General features: G+C 60.2%; 1 protein-coding gene across 2 annotated transcripts; it reads right to left on the reverse strand.

The window, feature by feature from the left end:
- Positions 1-613: 613 nt before the first annotated feature.
- On the reverse strand, positions 614-14,934 carry LINGO1 (leucine rich repeat and Ig domain containing 1). Of its 2 annotated transcripts, none has more exons than XM_084268348.1 (2): positions 14,895-14,934; positions 614-2,952 (listed from the first exon to the last, which is right to left on the reverse strand). In XM_084268348.1, exons 1-2 carry the CDS (start codon positions 14,898-14,900, stop codon positions 1,099-1,101), a joined length of 1,860 nt encoding a protein of 619 aa, XP_084124474.1. In that variant the 5' UTR covers positions 14,901-14,934; the 3' UTR covers positions 614-1,098. The 2 variants fall into 2 exon arrangements, with proteins under 2 accessions (XP_084124474.1, XP_084124475.1); XM_084268349.1 differs by lacking the exon at positions 14,895-14,934 and adding an exon at positions 14,194-14,198.
- Positions 14,935-16,474: the final 1,540 nt, after the last annotated feature.

Genomic DNA, 16,474 nt, shown 5'->3' on the forward strand with positions numbered 1-16,474 from the left:
GCTGAATCCCCCCCCTCTCCCACACGGTGGCCAGTTTTCCTCCTCAAGGTAATACAAACCTCCTGGACCTGCCGGAGATGAACAAAGGGATGACACTGCCCGGTGACCAGACACTGCGGTGATAGGCACACCATCTCCCATCTCTCCAGTTCCAACTCTGTGTGTGTGTGTTTAGAAAACTCCTCATGTTTTCTTACTCTTTTCAAGACGAGGGCTCCTGCAAACTCAGACATGGAATTCCTTTGGACATGCCTGAAGGTGCTCATGAGGCTGGTGGTCAGCAGTCATATCCCAAAAATCACGGTGAGAGTGTCCTGCAGGAACAACCGGCCATTGGACAGGGGCTCAGCCCCCATTGGACTGACGGCAGGGAACCAGTGGCCGGAAAAAATCAGCCACCACTCTTCTTGGTGCTGCTGCTAGTGGGGAGGTAAGATGCCATGGGAAGGGATTTTCGGGGCAGGGGAGAGCGCCAACCTGCCCCTGGGGCTGTTCCTAGGGAGGCGGTGGGAAAATGCCTCTGTGGTGGGATAGCGAGCGGGCGCTCACCAGAGATACAGAACTGGACAGATCAAGAAGTCAAGATTTTGCATTCCAACTATCTATAGGAAATAGGGTTTTTTTTATTATTTCAAGTTTTCATAAAAATCCATAATTATTGAAATCAAAGTTACAGAAGAAAGTTCGTAACTTTTTATTGATTTTATTTCTCTTTTCTTCCTTTTTTTTTTCTTTTTTGTAACCCACCCCACCCGCCCCACCCCCTCCGTTGTTTTTCCCTCTCAGAGTTCTATCTGACACCAAAGTCCATCAGACAAAGTCCTTACAAACACAGGAGTCCTGAAGACATCGGCTGAATGGTTTCCTGGTATAAAGAAGAAGAGGAGGAGGAGAAAAGAGGTGGTGACGGTGCGGGTGAGGTGGGTTCGGACAGGGACGGAGGGCACGGTGGAAGGAGAGAGGTCGGTATGTTTGTAGCAACGTTTGTTTGTTTTTTTAATTATTAATTTTTTTTAATTATTTGTTCATTTTTGTAAATTTATTTAAAAAAAAAAAAAGAGAAAACACCGCCGTTATTATTTGCAAATCGCCGCCTGGTCAAATCATTTTCATGTTGAACTTGCGCGGCGCGTCGGCGGAGCTGATGCCTGCGTCGGATTTGCGCGGCACGTACTCGATTTCTATGTTGTGCTTGGTGTTGCCTTTCCCCCGGCTCCACAGGAAGAGGAGCACCAGACAGAAGAGCACGACGCCCAGGAAGGAAATGAAGCCCATGGTGGTGGCGATGATGAGAGTCTTGATGTCAAAGGGGAAAGGCACGGTGGCGCGCGTGCTGTTGGCATCGCTCTCGTTGGGCTGGTTGGAGATGAACGCGAAGGTCTTGTTGGGCTGGTGGGGCCAGTCTGGGGAGTAGCTGCGCACGTGCAGGTGGGCCAGCATGGTGTCGTTGCCACCCGCGTTGCTGGCGATGCATAGGTAGGTGCCGTTGTCCTGGATCTGGGCGTAGCGCACCTCCAGCGTGCCGTCAGGGAAGACAGTGAGCCGCCCGTTGGTTTTGGTAGAGATGAGGTGCTTCCGGGGGGAGAGCCACATGATGGCGGGGGGCGGGTCCCCATCTGCCCGGCAGACAAAGTGGACGGTGTGGCCTTCGTCCACGAAGATCTGCTGAGGTTTGCGGTCCCGTATCCGCGCTCGGCGGCAGGTGAAGTAGTTGGGCAGGAGGACGTCGGGGAAGTCTTTGAACTCCTTGCCCTGGACGAACTCGGGGGTGGAGCAGGTGGGCTGCTGCTTGTTGAAGTTCAACCTCCATCGCCGCCGGAAAACCCAAAGCAGCCGACAGTCGCAGGCCAGGGGGTTGTTGTCGAGGATGAGCGTCTCCAGGTTGCCCACCGAGTGGAAGGCTGACTCCTCCAGGGTGGTCAGCAAATTCCCTGACACGTTCAGGATGCGCAGGTAATTGAGGCCACGGAATGCGAAGGGCTCGACCGTGGTGAGCTGCCCTCCCACCAGCTGGATCTCCTGCAGCCTGAGCAGGTCATGGAGCATGGAGCCCTCGATGGTGACAATGGGGTTGTAGGACAGGTTCAGGAAGCGGAGGTAAACCAAGTGCCTCACTGACACGTACGGGATGGACGTCAGGTTGCAGTGGGTGATGGACAAGGAGGTCAGGTTCAGCCCGTAGAGGCAGTTGGACGTCATGGTATCCAGGTAGGGCCAGTGTGAGATCTCGAGGACCTTGAGCCGGTACAGCCTCTTGAAGGAGTAATCCCGGATGGTGTTGATGTTCAGATGGCGCAGCCGCAGCACAATCAAGCCATGAAGGTGAGACAGGGCCTCCGTGGGGATGGAGGTCAGGTTGCATTTCTCCAGGGTCAGCTGCTCAAGGCTGTTGAGCCCGCTGAAGGCCCGGTGGGAGATGTAGACAAGGTCGTTGTCCCCCACCTCCAGAGACTTCAGGTTGTACAAGTCCTGGAACATGTAGTCTAGGAGGATCACAATTTTGTTCTCGCTAATGTCCAGCTTGGTAAGGTTGCTGAGTCCGGTAAACACCCCCAAGGGGATCAGCTTGAGTCTGTTACTCCTGAGCCCCAGCGTCCTGAGGTTGAAGAGGTTGTTGAAAGCCCCAGGTTCAATGGCACTGATAATGTTCTCGTTCAGCTCCAGCTCCTCCAGGTGAGGGTAGTTGGCAAATTCATCCTGGTTGAGCGTCTTGATGCGGTTCTTGCCCAAATCCAGCAGCCTGGTCTCGGTTGGGATCCCCTCTGGCACGACCATGAATCGCTTCCGGTGGCACAGCACGGCGCGCTCCTGGGCAGAGCACTCGCAGCGCGGGGGGCAGCCCGTGGCAGAGCCGGACAGGATGGATCCCAGCATCAGGAGGAGAATCGGCTGCCAGCAGGCCAGGATTGGGCTGCGCATACTCGCCTCCCCAGCTACCATCCTATCTCTCACCTGCAGGGAACACAGAAAAAGGGGAGTGGGGGGGGAGGAGACAAAGACCAAGGTGGATGTGAACAAGCAGCAGGCACCACCGCAGCAAACGGTTCACCCTCCCGACAGAGTTGCTGTTCCAGCACCGGGCACCGCCGAGGCAGAGCTGAGGTTCTTATTTCCCAGCTGAAATCCAGCTATGAGCTCCATCTCTCCTCCCCAACCCCCCTCCCCAACTTTTTCCACTGGCTGATTGGACGTGTGCAGACTGTGAGTGGAAAGCCTTGAGGAATGTGTGTCAGACAGCGCTCACTGCCTCGGCTTCTTCAAGGGAGGGGAAAAAAAAAGGGAATTAATACTAAACACATCTATCTCCAGCCTATTTTAAGCTCGTGAAATTATTCAGTTCCCCGTAGATGGAGCCTGAATATAAAAGCTGCTTTGCAAACGCGGAGGAGCTGAGTGCAGGCCCGAGCATCCAGGGGAACCCCGCTTGGGGTCGGGCTGGCAGCGGGGTGAGAGCTCTGTGGGGACACGTTCCCTTCCTCATCGCGCCGCAGGGGTCTCGTGTTGTACATGTCCCCCCTCCCCAGCATTGTCCTTTGCCTCCTGTTGTGCCTGCCCAGGCTAGGATACATCACAGGGCAGCGTGGCTACAGAGCTGTAGCCTGAGGTGAGATCCAGCGGTGCTATGGGGGGGCTGCCTGGTCTCAGCTGGGAAAGCCCCAGGCTCCTCCTGCCTCCCTTGGGGGTGCTGGGAGACCCCCCTCGGGGGTTCTGCCCTGGTCTGTTGACAAGCGGGAGCCAACGCTCACCGTCACGCTGCCTCTATTTCCCTGTTCCAAGGTATGGAACGGTACTACCATTGCAGCTGAGCCACCCCACTACACTGCTAGTGTTAAGCATAGGCCCCGTGGAGGTGCTTCCCCTAATGCTGTTTATACTCCATTTGTATCCATCACTCTGCATTTCTCCCCGCCCCGGCACTCTGTACAGCTCTGGTACACAGCCCAGGTGTCACTTCCACCGCCCCTGTTCGAGGTCATTGTTTCACCTGGATATATCACCCCAGCATAGTGTTTGTTTCCCCCCAGAATTACTCAACATTTCTTTGCAGGAAGGATGGTAGATTGGTCAGGAGCTGATCCCACACACCTCTCCTGCCAGCCCCAGCCTGTCCTAGTCCCTGAGGAACCACTTCCAGTGGGTTCTCCTGGGCCAGGCTGCACCAAGCCATTCGCTGTGTATTTGCAGTTCACCACCCCCCATGTCATCGACTCTGGTACAAATAGAGGTGGGGGTGCTGCTACCGCTGCTGGGACGTGCTGGGGCTGGGATGGCACCACGGCTGTCAGGCACAGTGTACCGGATCCGAGCTGCCAGTGGGTTCCCCACCACCACCTCCCCCCCCAGCACCCCCTGTCCTGCCTGTGAGGTGCCGTTGGTGCCGGTGTTTACCATGTCCCTCGGCCAGTGTTCCTCACAACCCAGTTCCCGTGCTGAGAAGGCCACCAAAGCACCACGTGCGAAACACAACGCGATCGGAGAGGCTTAATTAGACTGCAGTTGGGAAAGACTTTGGCTCATTAGGGCGTCGGGCAGCCAGCTGCCTTGCTTTGGCCACGTTCTGTGCCGAGCCCCACACGTGGCTCCCCGTATCACTCCGCTCCTTCCCAATTCTGCCTCCCCTCCAAGGGGAAGGGGGATGGCGCCCATAACGCACTTGGTCCCGCAGCAGTGGGAGCTGGTGGGGAGGGATGGAGGCGGCGATGGCGAAAATATAAGGGGGGGGAAATGATGGATGAGCGGAGCGAAATCTGCCTGGCGTTAAAGCGGAGATAAGCCCACTTGCGGAGAATTAAAGTCTAGACACACCTCGCGTGTTATTAGTTCTCAGCTAAATTTAAATCCCTGATAAATACAATCCCTGACAAAAAACATCCGTAATCTTAATAGCCGGAGTCACGGAAGAGCTCTGGGAGAAAGACAATGAATAAGCTGAAAAATTCTGGGCTAAGATGAGCTTTAAATCACTTCTGGTTCCCATTTACCTCCGGCCGTTGGCGAGAGGGCTGTTCATGCTTCGAGGTGAGGCGGGTGGAAGGGTCAGAGGTGCCCCTCTAAAAAGGATGTAGAGGATTCACCGTGAGCATCCCGCATCCCTCTGCCATGGTGGCCGGCCTCACACCAGTCTGGCAAAGCTCAGCCCAAAGTTAGGGCTGGCCGTGCCTGCTGCAGGAACCTGGGCTGAGCTTGGGGGGGACACTGGGGACCGGGCAGTGGCTGCTCTCAGAAGTTGCTGTCTGGGAAGAGGCTGAGACAAAAGCTCCACCTCTCCAGGGTGCCCAGCCATGTCCCCAGTGTGAGGTGCTGGGCAGGATGAGGCCACCCGGCCGTGACGCACACAGGGAGAGCTGCGGCCCTCTGGCACGGCCGCGCTTCTCATGTCTCACGTTAAAAAAAGAATCGATGAGAAAGGAGCAGCTGCCGGACCCGGCGCCTTTCGGCAATGAGCAAACCACAGCAAAACTCTTGCCCAGAGCCACGGCATCCACTGACCCCATCCTCATCCCCACGCTGCCTTGGGGACCAAAGGGGTCCAAAGCACAACGCCGTCCCCGGGGAAGCTGCCAGGCTTTGCCCGAGAGGTGCAGATTGGGTGCGGGACCTGCTGAGCATCTGCGCCCGGGATCGGTGCTGGGAGGCAGGATGCTATTCCAGGCCTGTGCCTGCAGATGCAGCCCAGGATCGGCTGACACACATGGGAGTCGCTCCGTTGTGATGGGCACGGGCTGCCCTGGCACCACGGGAGGAAAACAAAGCCCAGGCTCAGCCCCGGGGGCCGCGGCCGCTCTCCCGGCATGAGGAACGGGCAGCAGGCCTGGCCGTGCCCTCTGCTGTCACCGCTGTCACCCGGCCATGCCCTGCTCACCGCCCCACGGGGTGCCCATCAGTCGGGGGCCGGTTCTGTGCCGCGCCAAGCGATCCGCCATGCTGACAGCAAGCGGCACAAATCCCCGAGTCAGCGCTCACCCCCACCTGGCAGCCATAAATTACAGCACGGGAGACGTTCACCCTTGAACCAGATGCTTTCCAGAGCATCAAACGACAACAGGCAATTTAGGGCAAAGCCATATCCCAGGGAGGGGGTGGGGATGGGGTGGGGTGGGTGAGCTGCAGTGCTTTGGGGGCCAGGGGAGCGCATCCCCCACCCCATCTATCCCTGCAAATAGCCAACCTTTCCATGGAGCTGTGGGATGCACAGGAATGAGCCCGAGCCCAGCAGCCCCGCCAGGCTGTGGTGGGGATACTGGTATGGGTGTGGGTTGGCCAGGGGCTCACACCCCCTCACCCCACCCTGGTCTGATGGTTTCATGTGAAGCCGCCCAGACCCAGCTCCCGGAGTCGGTGCTCTTGTCTCCTCTAAGCTGCTCCAGCTAAATCAAATTTTATTGAACTTGACTACGTTTTAGAGATAAAGACTCCAGGTTTACAAATAAATATTTAACAACCTTTCCTGCTGCTAAAAGAGTTGCTTATCCAGACCCCGGGCTCTGCACTAAGTGTTCCTGTAGCTATCTGCAAAGCAGCAAAACAAAGGGAGAGGCTTTAATTTGCCAAACACGTTCATGCCCATTTCCTCCTCTCTCCATCACCCCCCCCCCTTTCCCTTCGCCTCTCTCCATGGCCAGCACGCATTTACAGGCCCTTTTGCTTTCTCCCACCTTCCTCCTCCCCGCACCTGCTCCCTCCTCCTCCTCTTTTCCCCACCAGGCCTGGGGATGCCCAGGGATGGGTGGAGGAGACCTCAGGGCCTGTTTTCCAAAGGCCTGAAGCCCACACTTAGATCGAGGTGCTGGGCCTGGCTGGTGGGCAACAGCTGGAGGCCTGGGGCTGGCCTAGGCTGTGGTGAGCAGCTGCTGCATTTCCTCTGGGCCTTCATTAGCGGCCAGGCTGTTAATGAAGGGGGGTGAAAACAGGCTGCTGCAGAGCCCCCCGCCCCAGCACAAGAGGGCAAAAGCGAGGAGAAACAGAGGGACCCCCTCAGCTGTGCCTCATTTTGGGAGATGGGGGGAATTGGCTGCCCCTCACCCCCCCCCTTGAAGGAAGGACTCTCAGGCCAGGAGCTTGTGCTCGGCCTTCTGAAGGATCTGCTTTCAGCTGCTGCAGGGCTGGAGCCCGGAATAGGTGTGCAGCAACCTGATCTGCTCTGGCAGCTGCTCCGGGGCCACAGCACCAAGAAGGATTTAAGATGCAAACCCCTTCCCAGCACTAGATAACGCCCAGCGAAGGCGTTTCCTCGTGGCAAGGGGCTCTTCCCCATCCAACCGTGGGGGTTCTGGCTGGGAAGCGCCAAGCCAACAGGCCAGAAAAGCTGAAAAAGGGGAAAGGGATGCATGGGGTGGGGGGGAAGAAGAGCTGAGGTCGGGACAATGCAGCAGGGTGATGGGAAGGAGAAACCCCACCCCCCCCACCCCCGCACCCCAGGTCGTTTCTGCAAGATGCTGAAGCTGTGAGGAGGTGGGGTTTGGTTTTTGCTGAGGCTGTTTCTTGCTGGGCTCACATCTGGGCCAGTGCCGCTCACCCTCCTCACACCTCTGCCCCTTCGCTTTTAACATCTCTTCTCTCTCTCTCTCTGGCTGCACATGCTCCAGTGCCCCATCAGCAAAGAAAACATCCTGCCGAGTGATCAATAAGTAATTGCAAAGGCAGCTGTGGATGCTGGGGGGGCTGTAAAGCCCTGAGCCAGCAAGAGATAAATGAGGAGTGGAAGGGTGCAGCGCACCGTGGAGCTCGGGCTCGGAGCCAGTCGTGCTCCCCTTCCCATCGGATGAGGTGGCCGGGATGCGCGGGCCAGCCCACCACTGCCGACACTTCCCATGTCCAGCGAGGAGGGAGGAGGCCGGGTTTTATTTCCTTGGGAGACAAGAGAGTGGAGGAGCTGCGTTGGCTGGCGGAAGCTCTGTCTGTCTCCCAAGGGTGGGGACTCCTGGCACTGGAGACATTTCAGGCAGGAGGATGGAAGGATGAGGGCTGGGAAGGATGCGCTCTGAGTAGCTGAACGGGGGCCCCTCCTTTTCCTTCCTTTATTTCAACAAATGTCTTTGGGATTCCTGTCTCTGTGGATACGGGACTGGGCAACCAGGGCGTTTTAGGGTGCTCACCCGAAGGCACCCGGCTCAGCGATGGGTGGAGGAGGCCTTGGCACGGCATGAAGGGCTCTGCAGATGGGGATGGAAAAACCCCAGGCTTTCCTTTGGGCCATGGAAACATTTGCACCAGGAAGGTGAAAGAAAGGTCTGTGCGACAAGTGTCTTCTGGGAGAGCAGCCAGGGTCACGACGGCATTGCGATGGCATCCCCACACCACAGGACATGGCTGTCCCCGAGCCTGGGGCCACCATCCCACTCCTGCAGGGAGCAAAAACCACCTTCCCCTCCCGGCATGGCACGGGGCAGCAGAGGTAGGGCTGGAGGACAGGGCATGGCATGGGCATCCTGCCCACCAGCTCCAAGAGATCCTGGTGCTGCCGGCTCCACATGCTGAATCAGCCAGAGCTCAGCTGCACGGTGCCTGTGCTGAACCCCGTGCTGTGCGCTGAGGGGCCGGCTGCCGCCTGACCCAGCATAAAAGTGGCTGGTCCAAAGTCACCCCTGCAGCCACAGTCCCTCCAGGCCAGATGCAGATGGCCTGTCTCGATGGCCGGTCCCGTGACCAGTGCCTTCCTGCTCCCCAGGCACAGAGACCAGTGTCCCAGCAGTGGGGGGGTGGGGGGCAGGTCCTGCCAGGCTGAGCCACTGCTCAGCCCCCAATTTGGGGTCACCCACTCTCAGGGCACCAAGACAAGCTGCTCCCCACTGCCTGGGGACATGGTGTCCCCTCCAGCTGTCAGGTTCTGTCCAAAAGTGTCCCATGGCTTTGCAGGACTGAGGGCATCACTTCCAGTGGGACGTGCTGCATGGGACACGTGTGCCATGCTGTGTTGTGCCATGTCATGCTGTGCCATGCCATGCCATGCTGTGTTGTGCCATGCCATGCCATGCCATGCCATGCCATGCCATGCTGTGCCGTTCCACCATCAATCACACTGTGGATCTGTCCTTTCCTGTGGATGTGGGGCAAAGCTGTGTACCAGGCTTGGGCAGGGGCACTGCAAGTGCCGGTCCTCTACATCCATTTCCTTTCCCAACGCCATCCCATGAGACCGATCTTCCTCTCTCTCCCCTTCCCCACCCCTCTCCCAGTTATTATTAACTTTGGTTCGCGTAATAACGAATCCAGCGCCACAGGAATTTCCAGGAGGAGAGATGTGGAGGAAAAAAGGAGCCAAAACAAGTGCTGAGCGATGGCAAAGGCAGAGAGTGGATCCCTCTCCCCAGCCGGGCGCTCTCTGTGCTGCTTTTACGGATCTAATTCTTCCTTCCCCCTCCCCTTCCTCGCTTGTTTGATTTTTGCATTATTTATGGCTTGTCTTCAGGGCCCATATTTGCTGTTATTGTTTCATTCAACAATAAAATAGATGAGATAAAAACAAACTGTGCTAAGCCACGTCCTCCAGCCGGCCGTTCCCACGGAGCTGGGCAGTGCCTGCTCCCCCCAAATCCCCACCACTGTCCTGGGATGCAGGGTCACCACCTTGCTGGCCCTTCCCAACCCGATCCCTGTGGATGGGTTGGTGCTGCAGGATGTGGCTTGGCCAGGGTTTGTGCTCTGGGTGCTGCCAGCCCCATGGATATGTGTCCCATGGGAACAGGGGCTGTACAACGAGCCCTCCCAGGCAAGAAGGACAAGGTAAGCGATGCTGGTCAAGAGGAGAAGGCAACTCCATGAAATCCAGGACACTGATTTCCCAATCCTTGAGCCGAGCCAGCGCTGGTTGCGGGTGCTGCGCCCCAACAAATCTGAGCCCAGGGTGCTTTGGGAACATGGCCTGGGAGGTGCAGCACCATCCCACAGCTGGGAAGCAGCTGGAGCAGGAGCGTAGGAATTAAATGGGAACCACAAGGCCGGGGTTTCCATTTGGATTCAGCTCCCATCCCACTTCCCATTGGAAAGGATAAACAGGCTGAGCACAAGCCAGTTTAATGGCAGCCCCCTAATGGCAGCACAATTCCAGTGTTCCCCGGAGCAAATCGTAGCTCAAGCCCAAAGCGACAGCACGATACGCGGCCTGCCGGCTCCGTGGGCCGGCCGGTGCATGGCACAGCCCCAGCTGCCTGGTGAGGGGTCACCATGGTCCCTGCACAACTTGGCAACAGAGCCAAAATAGCCGGGTCACAGGGTTGCTGGAGGGGCCAGTGGCCCTCTCTGGGCTCAGGGATGGGTGCAATTGGGTCCCGGCCTTCCCACTTCCCAGCACAACATCCCTGAGCTCCCAGTGGTGGCATCCCACCTGCTGGGAGCTTGCAGAGCTGTGCCGGGCTGCTTCCCCAGCATGGATGGGCCAGGCAAGGAGGTTTTCCATGCCTCTCATCACCGTGGCCCTAATTCCCATCCTTCCCCTGGCTCCAGCACCCTATGCTCACTTAAAGCACGGCTGATCACTCTCTCTACCCAAGCCTCAACACATGAGCCACATGCCAGCGGATCCATGTCTGAACCAAGCCACTGTGCCCTCCCTCCTCCCATTTTTGGGTTAGACTACATCAATTTGGCTCTCTACAACTGCACCCCCCCCACCCAGTCCAAAGGGTTGAGGGGGATCAGGTGCCAGAGGGAGAGAGGTTTGCCCCCACGCTGGGTGTGGAGGGTAAGACGAGCGCTCAGCCTGTGCCCGCCCACCCCCAGGATGCCTCCGAGGTCTCTGAATCGGTTGTTTCCCGACTCCCACTTGACATCTCCAATCCAAACAAAGGGCTGGAAGAATAGATCACGTCAAAATATTTCTGCTTCTCCCTCCTACGAGAATTCCCCATCGGAGACCAATCCAATTAAGGTGCTGGTTATGAAATTAACCGTAATTACAGGAGCGATATTTAATGGGTTTGTGTTCTGATGAAGAAATGGAATGGAAATGACAAAAAAAAAATTAAAAATAATAATAATTATAACAATTGTAAGCCCTACTGAGGTAATTAAGAGCAGCGTGGGGTGATGGGGGAGAAAAGGCTGCCAGGGGAGCAGGGTTTTTCGGGGTGGCAGCACCTAGGGAAACCCCCACAGCAGCAACCCACAGCAGCAGGGGCGGGATGCTCAGCGGTGCATCCCCAAAGGAGCAGTGGGCAGCCCGTCCCCCCAAGACAGGGCATTGGCCCAGCCCCAGCAGGGAACTGGCCATTTGAGTGGCGTCACTCGGATGCTGTCAGGAGACCCAGCACCCCGGCACCCTGTCCCCTCATCCCTGTGGGGACCCTCCTGCCCACCCGGCAGGGCTCGGGGACACCTCAGCCCTGAGACAAGGAACACAGGCAAAGCTTTTGGGCCTCTGAGCAGGACACTCAGGTCCTCCTCTGGAGCCTAGGAGAGTCATGGCACGAGGTGATGAGGCCCCGCTGTGGCATTTATCGGCGCTGGTTCTATTGCTGGGGTCGAGGTGACAATTCATGTGTGCCCTCACCCTGTCCCAAAGGCACAAGAGGGGTCCCCCCAAAGCGGCTGTTAGTAGGACGTGTCCTCAGCCGGGGTCACAGGGACCTGGCACACGTGGCAAAGGCACCGGATCCCTCCCGGTGCAGCCGGTTTCCTCCCTCCGCCAGCTCCAATTTTTACTCCCCCGGACGGGGAGAGAGAGAGAAGGGGGGGAACCACCTGACTGGGAAGGAAATTGAGGCCGTGGCCTTCAGCTGCTTTCTCCCTTTATTTCCCTTGGCTTGTTTGATTTGAGTTAAGCATCCGCAGCCCTCTCCTCTCTCATCCCAGCCTTCCCCGCTACCCAGCGAGCTGTGCTGGCTCTTTTCCCACCGAAAGCCGTTCCTTGGCTCACGCCAGGATCAACACCACTCCCTTCCCATGTCTCTGGGTGTAAGCAGGGAGCAGAGGGGAGCTGGTTCCCAGCCTGCATGGCCCAGCACTGCCCAGCCACCCGACGGGTGTGTGAATCCCCGGCAGTTTTGGGTCGTGCCTGGTAGTTCAGCCACCGTTAATTACACGGTAATTAGGCTAAAACCTGCGGTGGGGGGAATTAAGTGATTTATATCCACCCCCGAAGTAAAAGCCTCGGAAATTTGGGGATTTTATACTTGCTACATACATCACACAGGATAAACTTCGGCATCGTTACCGCGACTGTATTAACGAGGAACCGAAAGGACTAAGGCGTTCAGTCATGCTGTTAACCTTCCAGTGATACGAAACAGTGGTAATTAGAGGTATCGCAGAGTAATTACGTTGTAAGTGTAGAGTAACTGCAGCTCAGTACTGTATTCCAGACGTAGAACCGTTCGTTTTGTAATTAATCCCTCCACCAACAAAAAAAAAAAGGCTTGGAAAAGCTGACTCTTCCCCAGGTGCCGTACACTCAGCTCCACCATCTCCTCCAGCCACATCCCAGCCGGAGCCTGGGTGAAGCGCTGGGGCTGCCCAAGCTCCCCTCCTGCCACCCAGTGACCTGCCAAGTCCCCACGGGGGACATTGCTGCCATCCCCGGAGCGGCAGGCTCTGGGGATGGATGGGGTGGAAGGGACTGGCTGTGGGGGGAACTGCCCCTGCGCGCCTGGAAGGAGATGCTGAGGCTTTATCCAGGGGACACGTTTCTCCCTCTGCCTGGCCAAGAGCTTCAGGGACCACCCACCTCTCCCTCCCCCGTGGCATTCTGCTGCGGAGCCAAGGTGCTGGGGGAAGGAGCCAGGAGGAGCAGGGGAGAAGGCACGGCCAGCCCAAGCTTCTCCTCTCATCAAGCCTCAGCCCTGCAGAGGGCTGAGCGGGGCTGCCCCTCAGCTCCGTGGTCCCTGGGACAGGCAGAGGGTCTTGCCAGGCCCTCTGCAAGAGGCTAAGGTGCGCTCTTGAACCCTGGGGGAACGGGCACGGAGGAAAGGGGGTCGAACAGAGGTTTGGGCCGTGGTGCCGGCGTGGGACTGGGATAGCCGCCCCCGGTGTGGGGATGGGCTGGGCAGCATCCATGCAGCCCCCGTGGCGGCAGTGCTGGCTGGAGGCACGGGCACGCCGGTGCTCCAGGGCCGTCTCCGGCAGGCGTGAAGGTCAGGTCAGGGCTGCCGCAAGCGGCGGAGCAGCGAGGAGAGGGTTAAGGCTGGCGGCAGGGCTGGGACAGGGATGTGGAAGGGATAGCATTTCGGAGCAGGGCTGCGGTAGGCGGTGCAGAGGAAGGGGAGATGGAGGGAGAAGGGAGAAGGGAGAAGGAGCAGCTCTCCGGAGCAGGGCTGCTCCCGGGAACGCCTGAACTGCTCTGCCCCACGCTCCCGCCATGGGCTGAGACCCCGGGGAGCATCACAGGGCAGAGTTACTTGCTGGAAAGGGCGTTTGCTGGGCAAGGACCGCGGATGGCGAGGGCTCGGGCGGTAGCTGGGCTGGCGACAGGCAAAGCGCGGCAGCACAGCCTTGGCTTCGGCAGCCAGCAACGCGCCCGCGGCGAGGCCGCCTGCTCCCACCGGTGCCCACGCTCACCCGCTGTCCCTCCTTCCCTCCCTCCCAGTGCAAACCACTTTGGCGGCACCAACCGACAGCCCTATTTCTTCTCAGAGGTGGCACCTCCGGCACCTGACGCGAACCGATGCCTCTGCCCCCGGCTCGGGCTATTTATACACCCGAGGCGCAAGGTGAAAAATCCGAGAACCGACACACGGTGTCAGAGAGCAACAAGCAACGGCTCAGCCCGGCGAGGGCTTGGGCTCTGGGGTATCCTTGCAATCCCAGCTGCTGTGCCAAGCCCCTCCGATGTTAACCCCTTCTTCTTCCTGCTGGGTGCAAGCCGAGGGCTGAGCCCACGCTGGCAGCCTGACCCTCCCCAGCATCGCCAGTTCTCTGGGCTTGCTGCTCTGCGTCGGGCTGAGTCCAGGTGAAGGGGGACCCTGAAGCACTCCCAGAGTGTGTTTCTCCCCCCCCCCCCCCCCCGGGAGCCTGAGGGATCACCCCAGCCGGCAGTACCTGTCTCCAGGTTGGGGGGGTGATGGAGAGATGAGCCCCCGCCCTGATAAATACACCCACCCCCCCCAACGGCTCCTGGTCCCTCAGGGCTGGTGAGCTCTCTCCCACCTGCATTTAACCCTTGGTGTGTCTGCCTCGGGGACGGGCGAGAGGGCCGATTCCTCCCCTCGGATCCCCCGGGTACCCCCCCAGCCCTGTCAGGCAGCGCTGTCCCGGACATACCCTGTCTGAATATATAATCTGCTCCGGAGCGGCTAACTCGTCTGAGGGCACTACCGGGAGAAGGAGGAGGAGGGAGAAGAGAGCTCCCGCATCAGGATGCAGCTGCCCGCTCCCCTCAGCACCGCCGAGCCCCAGCCCTGCGCTGGGCGAGGCAGCCCCGGGCGGCCGGAACCCCGGCCCCGCACCCCGGCCCCGCCTGGCTGCGAGCTGTGGGTTCCTGCAGGGGCTGCCCAGGGGCTGCGGGAACGGCCGGGCAGAGCAGGGCAGGGTGGTGGAGGCGGCAGGATCAGCGCCGGAGGGGGCTGGCCGGCGGACAAGCAGGGCCGGGGGGCACACGGCATCCATCCCCCGCCCCACGGCGAGCAGCCCCCGCTGTCGCTCCCCTCCCCGTGCTGTCCGCACCGCTCGCCGCCACCCGGACCCGCATCCCGGGGCGCGGCGCACCCCCTACACCGTCGGCACACGCACACACACGCACCCCCGCGCCCCCCCCAACCCCCCTCCAGCGCCGGTGCACGCACGAAGTTCCCAGCCCGGCGCCCCCGAGCACCGGAGCGGGTCCGGCCCGGGGGCACCGGTGGGTCCGGCCCGGGGGGGGGACGGACAGCCCCCCCGTCCCAGCTACCCCCTCACCGCCCCGCCAGCCCCGGTCCCCCGTCACCCCCCTCCCCCTCAAGCTCCAGCATCCCCGTCTCGCTTACCTGCATCTCATTCTCGCCGGCGATCTCCTTCGGTCAGAAATGGCATCTCCCCCGGCCCCCACCCCCTCCGCCAAAACCTCCACCTGCAGTAACGCAGCTCCCCCTCTCCGCAGCGACAGCACGAAAAGGCGGCGGCGGCGCTCCCGGGTCCGAGCCGCCCCCCACCCCCCCCAACACCACCACCACCCCCCCACACCCCCCCCGCGCCAGCCCCGAGCCCGGAGGAGGGCCGGGCCGGGCACGGGGCCGCTCCGGGGCCGCCCTTAAGGACGAGCGGCGACCGGCTGCGTCCCCTCCGCACCCTCCGGGCGGCGGGCGGCGGAGCTGCGGGGCGGCGGCGGCGGCATCGCCCGCACCGGGCTGGGCTGGCACGGCCCCGGCTCCGCACGCCCGCTGCCGCCGGGCCGGGTCTGCCGCGGCGGGGCCGGGCCGGGCCGGGCTGGGCTGGGCTGGGCTGGGCTGGGCTGGGAGCCGCCGCCGCCGCTCCGGCCCCCGCCTCCCCTCCGGGAGGAGCCGCCGGCGGGCGCGGGGCGGTGCGCGGAGCGGGGACGGGAGCGGCGGCGGCAGCGGCGGCCAGTCCCCTCCTCCTCCTCCCGCCGCCGCCGCCTCCCCCGCTCCACCGCGGCGAGAGAACCGGGTGCGGGAGGGGGGTGCGGGAGCAGCGTCCCCCTTCCCCGCGGGCAGCGGGGGGAGCGGTGCTTTTTTGAGGATGGGTTCGGACACCGGCAGACCCCCGCGATCCGGCGGGGGGCAGATGGGGCGCCGGCAGTGTCCCCGTGTCCCGTCCCCCACCCCAAATCCTCGCCCTTCCTTCAGCACCCAACCTTTCTCGAGCAGAGGGAAGGTGAAGGGTTGTACCCTGGGGATTTGGGGGTGCTCCATCCTACAGCAGCTATCTCTGAAACGCGTTTTGCATCGCTTTTTTCACTGCCCCCCCCACACACACCTCCCCCACCCCCGGCACATGAGAGGGAAGGGGCTGCAAGAGCTCTGGATGGGTGAGGTGGGACCTGGTGACCCCAAAGGCCCCCTCAGCATGCTGAACTGGTGGCATCTTGTTCGGGACTAAGTGCGTGACTTCCCGAGCAGCTGCCCACTGTTCACCCCCCTTCCATAATGGACACTGATTTATCGAGCAGCATTAGCAGATTTGCCCGGCGCTGGCTCTTCCAGCGGAGCCTGATTTCTCTGGCAGTAATGGACACAAAACTTTGCTTCTAATGTGCACTTTCCCCTCCTGCTTCCTCTCGGCAGGGCTCTCCTGAGACGCTTCCTGCTCAGTCCTGACCCTACCCAGCCGTCCCTGCACCGTGGCCGGCCGCGGGCCAAGGCGGATCCGAGGCGGCTGCGCCAGGGCCCTCTGCGTTGGCACGGGTTGGGGCTCTGCAGGAGTCCCTGCTCTGGGTCCCATGAGTCTTCTCTTTCAGCCAGTGGGAGCTTTTGAGGAAGACGCTGGCTTGGCCTTCCTCCATCAGCCATTTAAGCAAGCCCTGGGGTGGAGATTCCCATGAAGAGCATCCCTCTGGGCAGGCCTCCCTTCCCATGAAAGTGGAGCTCTGTGCTCGCTCCAGGCCCTTCCA

Source organism: Gallinula chloropus, assembly GCF_964237585.1.
Source record: "Gallinula chloropus genome assembly, chromosome: 9".
Classification (NCBI taxonomy): Eukaryota; Metazoa; Chordata; class Aves; order Gruiformes; family Rallidae; genus Gallinula; species Gallinula chloropus.